The 7,006-nt window shown below is 47.5% G+C and overlaps 1 protein-coding gene across 1 annotated transcript in view; it reads right to left on the minus strand.

The window, feature by feature from the left end:
* ABHD12 (abhydrolase domain containing 12, lysophospholipase) overlaps window positions 1–1,648 on the minus strand; it is a 39,082-nt gene extending 37,434 nt beyond the window's left edge. Inside the window, exon 1 of the mRNA XM_084203384.1 lies at window positions 1,402–1,648. Within this exon, the coding sequence (XP_084059510.1) occupies window positions 1,402–1,553 (152 nt within the window). The 5' untranslated portion in view covers window positions 1,554–1,648. The remainder of the gene's footprint in view (window positions 1–1,401) is intronic.
* Window positions 1,649–7,006: the final 5,358 nt, after the last annotated feature.

The raw sequence follows: 7,006 nt of genomic DNA on the forward strand, positions 1-7,006 counted from the left end.
TTGAGTAAAGGGTGCTTGAGTGCCATTCATAACGCTGAAAAAGCCAGCAAGGCATCACTCGAGTGCCACTGGTCTAGAAGACATCCACTTGGACAAAGAGAATAGATGTGCCAAATTTCAAAATGTTATAAAAGCAGAACACTGTCGCAGTTTGATCCCCTGCACAGTCATGGAAACTGAGATATCAACTCAGCGCCATTTTCAATTACCAAAAGCTTGTCATAACATGTACAGAGCACTGACAGCATCCCAAAGGTTTACCCCCAGGGCACAAAATTAAATAGCTATTACCCAATAGGAGAAATCACATTTTAAAGCCTCTGTCTCTGAACATGACAAGTATCCACAGCTCTTTTCAAATGCTAATTTTGTCTATGAGAAGGGAAAAAAAAATCTCAGAAAATTTAGCAGAGAAACATCCACAATAGCTCATTTACTAGAAATGCACTGATAAGCACCTTTTTTTTTTTTTTTTTTAATTTGGCTGATGTATTGCTGAAGCATAGCAATTTGGTTTCAGCTACCCAAACCACATAGCTATTCTACACATTCTTCACACTTTCAAAACACAAAGAACACCACCATACTGGTTTAGGGGAAACTAAAAGCTTGTGTCTTGGCTCGAAGCTGCAGAGGGCCAGGGAGGCAAGTCTTCATCGTGTATTGCATCCCCCCAAATTCTTGCCCGATGAAGGGTCCAGGTGATAAGCACTTCCTATTGTTACAGCCTTTTTAGAAAGGTACACGAACATTTTCCCACTATAAATATGCACAAAACGTTTAAAACGTTAACATACCTGGCAAAAAGCCACGGCTAAACTCCTTCCAACAGTCACGCGTGTCAGCTTCTCCTAGTGACCCCTAAATCTGATTCATTTATGGGAAAGAGATCACTTTGACAGCCACCAGCTTCTTCCGAAAACGCAGACATCCTACCTGCAGGGCCCTGCTGCTCCACATACGCTCTCTGATGGAAGGATTCCGTGCTAGCCATTTTTTTTTTTTTTCGGGAGAACGCCTGCCGGCTCCAAAGGGGGATGGAGGCAGCAGCGCCCAGGTACGAACACCAAACCCCTCCCATCCTTGGCTGGCTCCGCCGGTCCCGTTACCGCCCCGCTCTCCGACCAGTCCTTTGCCCCGAGAAGGGAAGGCACCGCGGGGCCGGCACCTGCTCTCCTGGCACACCGGGAAACCAGGGAAAGCCAGAAAAGCCAGGAAAGCGGGGCTGAGCTGGGCACCATCCCGGGCCCGCGTACCTGTCCGTCCCGAGGGCTCCTCGGCCCTTCCCCTCTGCTCCCAAATTCCAGCCCCGCTACCGTCCCGCTCCCCGGCAGGCTCCCGGTGCCCCCGGGACGGTGACACGGGGATAACAAAGCCCGGCGGAGCGACGGCGGCGCTCACCTGCCCAGCGGTCGCTTCATGCCCTCGGCGGCGGCGGAGGAAGGCAGGCGCAGGCTTCGCCTCAGGCTACAGCCCTTGTCGAGGGGCCCGGGCACGGCGGCAGCGGCGGCGCGCTCATGCTCCACCGTGACCGACTCGTTGCGTTTCCTCATGCCGGGGCGGGGGCGGCAGCGGCGGCGGCGGAGACGGCGGCAGCGGAGCGGGGCCGCGCTCACTCGCCGCGCGCCCTGCCGGCACTACCCGGCCCCGCCCCGCGCCCCGCCCCGCCGGCGCGCCCGCCAATCCCCGCCCCCGGTCGCGCCCCTCGCCCCGCCCCTTCACCGCCCCCTCCAATCCCCGCCTCGGAGCGGCCGCGGCGCCATCTCTAGTGCGGGCACGAGCCCGGCCGCCATTTCGCTGTGGGCCGGGGCGCGGAGGGGGCGGCGCTGCTGAGGGCGGGAGCTCTGCGGGCCCGTGAACGAGCCCCCTGTGAAAAACGCCAATCACTTGTTTTTAAAATTTTAAAAGTTTAAGAGCAAAAAATTGGTCATAAAAATAGCAATATAATTAGAGTAATAAAAATTTGGACAATTTGGTTTAAGGCAATATGAGACAATAGAAACAAAGAGTTACGGACGTCCGCGTACCTTTTTCTGAGCAAAATAAGCCTGGAAAAGTACCCACGTTAACAGAGGATTAACCCTTAAAAGCAACAGCCTGTTGCATATTCATACACCTCATCCCTGATGCATAAATTCCATTCAAACACAGGATTCTCTCTGGGTAGTGTCAGCTTCTTCCTCTGAATCCTGACGGCGTCTTCAGGGCTGAGTGAGGCAGGAAGAAGTTCATTTGTTCTGATAATGGAGCAATAAATTCTCTCTCTCTGAAAAATTTAGGTGTCCTGTGGCCGCTAGCTCGGTGCGAGTACCTCATTCCTTTCTTTAAAAAGTATCTCACATACATGGTTTCTATTTTAACATTATGTTATAACCTAAAACTATATTTAGCACACTACTTAAGAGAATTAATACAGCATAACTTTCTAACATAACACATATAATATTCATTGCAATATTTGCGAAAAGCCAATCATAAAATACACATTTTTCGCACGGCACGGCTGGTTCAGGGATGTGGGGAGAGTCAGAGCCACGCTACTGATAGAATCGGCAGTGAGAAGAGAGACAGGGAGGAGGCTCTTGGATGGCACAGAAGTGTTATGATACCACACTGGAAAGTAGGTCCTCATTTGACTTATGGCTAAAGAGGCACCACACTGGCAAAGCAAGGAAGTTACAGAGCTTCCCTGGCTCTGTGCTGAGAAAAATGCATATTTTATGATTGGATTTTCGCAAATATTGAAATGAATATTATATGTGTTGTGTTAGAAAGTGATGCTGCATTAATTCTCTTAAGTAGTGTGTTAAATATAGTTTTAGATTATAGCACAATGTTAAAATAGAAACTATGCTATGTAGGATACTTTTTTCCTAAAGAAAGGGCTCGAATGGAGATAGCAGCCACAGGACACCAAAATCTTTCAGAGAAAGAGAATTTATTGCTCTCTCATCAGAAGAAACGAACTTCTTCCCACCTTGCTCAGCCCTGAGGACGTCGTCAGGATTCAGAGGAAGAAGCTGACACTGACCAGATAGAATCCTGTGTTTGAATGGAATTTATGCATCATGGATGAGGTGTATGAATATGCAACAGGCTGTTGCTTTTAAGGGTTAATCCTCTGTTAACGTGGGTCCTTTTTCAGGCTTATTTTGCCCAGAAAGAGGTACCTGGACTGTCTGTAACTCTTTGTTTTTATTGTCTCATATTGTCCTAATTCAAATTGTCCAGATTATTATTACTCTAATTGTATTACTATTTTTATAACTATTTTATTACTCTTAAACTTTTAAAATTTTAAAAACAAGTGATTGGTGTTTACAGTGTAGATGCTGCAAAGCGTGGAATATGTCAAATTTTTCTTAAGAGAAGAAATCCTTAGATTTTTGATCTTTGTATACTCTTAAGTCCAGTCAGCAAGAAAGCCCATTTTCCATGTGTTAGAAAAACAAATTAACTGCCTTGTTAAAGTTTAGGTCTTGAGGTGCTTCAGTGACCTCAGATCTAGGGAGATGTTAAGAAAAATTTGGAAAAAGGACACCCACTGATAGTGGACACAATTTATGAGCCACAAAGACACAAAGACACCTGGTAGAACTCCCAAAGGAAGCAAGGAAGAAATTAATAAAGCCAGCTTAGCAATTGTCCTGTAATCAACTGCAACTGGGTAAAATGTAATTCTGTCAGGGAATTACATCTGAGGCCACTACAAGCCCAAGAAAGACACAGATCCATAAGAAGAGAAAGAGTGGGCATGCAAACTAATTAGCATGAGAAGCATTTCTTCTGAACTGTTGCCGAGTGATCCTGTACCCCAGATTCCAGAGAAATACATAAATTAAATAATCCCAGGAGGTACTGAACCAAGAAGGAGAAAGCAATTCCTAAAATACCAGCCTGTACTATCTGGCAGTTACAGATAACTAGCAGAAAGCAATGTGTAATGAACTGATATGTGTTTTATCTTGTTTCAACAAGTTTCTCCTAACATTTGAGATTTTCAGAAATTTTCTCTTGATAAGATCTTAACTGCAAAAATTTTCAGCCAGGCTTTCAGAAAGACCGGTTCTACTTTTTCATGCTTTGAGCAGCAGAAGTTCTTGTCCATTTGATTTTGTTCCATTTTCTATGTCTCATTGGGAAGACTGAGTTCTGCAACTGAGCATTGTCCTTTGTCTGGTGACAACATCATGAGTGGTGGTCACTCCAAAAGCAAAGGCTGCATGGGGCTTGGGAGTGGGAGTGTAGTGCTGTGAGGAGGGAATTGCCAGCTGCTCCACAGGCTTTGAAACAAGGGGAATGGACTCAGCTGTCATAAATCCTCTGAAATGCCTCAGAGTGAGGTTTACTACAGGGGACAACTACGGAAAGTTACTTGCAAGTCAGTCTTTGTGGGGTGAGTCTTAATACCAGTTGGCTTTTTCTCTGTGCTAGAAAGAAACAAGTGTTTTCTTGTGGAGCCCTTAAGCTAATCACAACATTTCTAAATGCTTCCCTTCCTTAACTACACAGGTATAAAAACAGGTGTTTGCTTGGTCTCTCCCATCATAGAAGATATTTAAGATTAGGGAATCATTACTTTTTTTTTTTAGTGTAATGTCCTCTGTGCTGCTGGTACACAGAATATTGAATTGTAGAACCATATAATCACCAGGGTTGGAAAAGTCCCTCAGGATCATTGAGTCCAACCACTAGCTCAGCATCACTGTGTTCACCAATAAACCATGTCCCCAGATGCCACATTTAGACATGCTTTGAACACTTCCAGGACAGTGACTCCACCCTGGGCAGCCCATTCCCGAGCCTGACCCTTTCAGTGATGAATTTTTTCCTCCTCTAAACCTCCCCTAGGAAAATGACACTTGAGGCTCTTATCTGTTGTCCTATCACTTGTGACTTGGGAGAAGAGGCCAGCTCCCACCTCACTATAATCTCCTTTCAGGAATATGTAGAGAGCAGCAAGATCTCCCCTGAGCCTCCTTTCTCCAGGCTGAAGAGTTTATAGGCACCCCTTGCAGCACTCCAGTTCGGTGAGTCATCCTACCAGTATGAAGAAGTTCTTCCATTTGGGATCAGTACTTGCCCTTCTGACCTATTGAAAGAGAGCAGTGAGCCTTTCTGCGAGTTTCCTCAGAAACTACCACAAACACACACCAGAAATCAATGCACAAGATCCATTCTGAATTCCAAGTTAACCCCCATGGTGGAATTCTGGTTGACTTGAGAGATTGTTGAGGCAATAGTCCACTACAAACCTTACTTCTGCTGCTGTTATAAGCAACCCAGGGTGAAATTCTGCCATCTGTGGTCAACGAATTCTGTATCTGAAAAATGCAAAACAACTGAGGAAATGTGCTGACACAGGATTTCTCACCAGCCAGTAACTTCATGTAGTTCTACAAAACACGTACAGGAAGAACAGGAAAATCAAGTCAGAGTAAAGGTTGGGAAAGAATTTGGGATTTCTTAGCTCAAGGCATGAACAAAGATTACAATAGAGCAATAGTAGAAACTATTGCTATGGGCAAGGACACATTCCAAAGAGTTTCTGTATGTGTGGAGTGATCCCAAAGAGGTCTGGAGACAGACCATGGGGCAAGGATACAGCCTGCTGGACCACACCAGTATCAAGCTCCTTCCCATCCCATATCCTTCAGAGGCAGCTGCAACTGGATTTACCAGCCTGATCTGGAGATGAGGAAGACTGACGGAAAGCAAAGGACACCAAATGAGCACTGATGCTAAGTAACATTTTCAAGGGAAGGAATGAGAGCTGTGTTTGGCTGTGGATGAGCTCAAACAAATCTCCTCAAAAGACAGAAACCAGAGCAGGAGATACCAAAGGGACCTGGAAAGACCAGGAGAAAGTTCTGGTTAGGAAACCACTGTGAGAAAAGTTTCTGGAGAGCACGAGGATATTCAAAGCAGCAGGGAAATCAGAAAAGGGGCAGAGCCATCTTGAGATGGTACTTGAAAAGGGAATGAAAGCCAAGGAGAGGTGAATTGAGGCAGAGCAGACACTGCAGCGTGCTGCTAAAGGCAGCCTCTGGAAATGCAGAGAGGCCTGCTAGGAGGACAGCTTTCTGCTCCTCAGCACCATGGGCTTCTTCATCTGCTTGCCCAACTGTTTCCTAGCTGACCATGTAGAGAAAACAATGAAGAGATGGAAGGTGGAGCCATCCTTTCATGCTGAATTCATCCTTCCTGAAGGCATGGGAATCTGCCTGCCCCCCTACCCCAAGCTGCTCCCAGCCCCCCACCCTGCAGTCCTAGGTCAGGGGCTGACTTTGTGGCAAGACAGGACTGCTGGGTGTGGCACAGCAGGTGCTGCAGGCTGGTGGCATAGCAAGGCTTTTAGCCCCAGAGCAGGGTGCAGAAGGTGACCTCAGGACTCCTTGTGTTTGCCAGGAAGAGGTCACAGGGCTTCTCCTGCCGGATATCAGCACGTGCAGAAGCAGAGGATTGGCAGAAGCTCTGGCTCAGTGCTGCCTTGGTGGGCAGTCCCTGATGTGTGAAACCCCAAAGGACTCCCCACTGACATCCTGCAATACCACCCTTCTGGAAAATTTGGAGATGGGGACCCTCATGTTTTCCTCACTGTCCAGGAAAATGCTTTCCAGGCTTAACCCTCTGTGGAGAATAGGCAGCATGTGCTGTGGGCAGGCAGGGGCAGATGGAAGGTCAAGAGGCAAGGAAGGAGCTGTGGGTAAATGAGGGGCCAGGGCAGGGAAGAGAGCTGGGACTGATAAGCAGTGTCATAGAGGGAGAATAGGTAAGGGTGCAGTGCAGGAGTCAGAGATATGGAGATGAAGAGAGGCTTCCTTCACTACCTGGGCTGGGGAACATGATTCCCCAGTTGGGAGCATCCCTGCTCTAGGAGGCTCCCAGAGGGGGCCGGCTCCACGAGGAGACAAAAGCTGTCTCCATGCCTTGGCTCAGTGGGATGAGCCCTTCGGGATCCGTGGACACATGGGCTTGGCATGGGACGGCCCTGCCCCCCGCTGGC

The sequence above is a fragment of the Fringilla coelebs genome (genome assembly GCF_963513975.1).
Source record: "Fringilla coelebs genome assembly, chromosome: 3".
Lineage (NCBI taxonomy): Eukaryota > Metazoa > Chordata > Aves > Passeriformes > Fringillidae > Fringilla > Fringilla coelebs.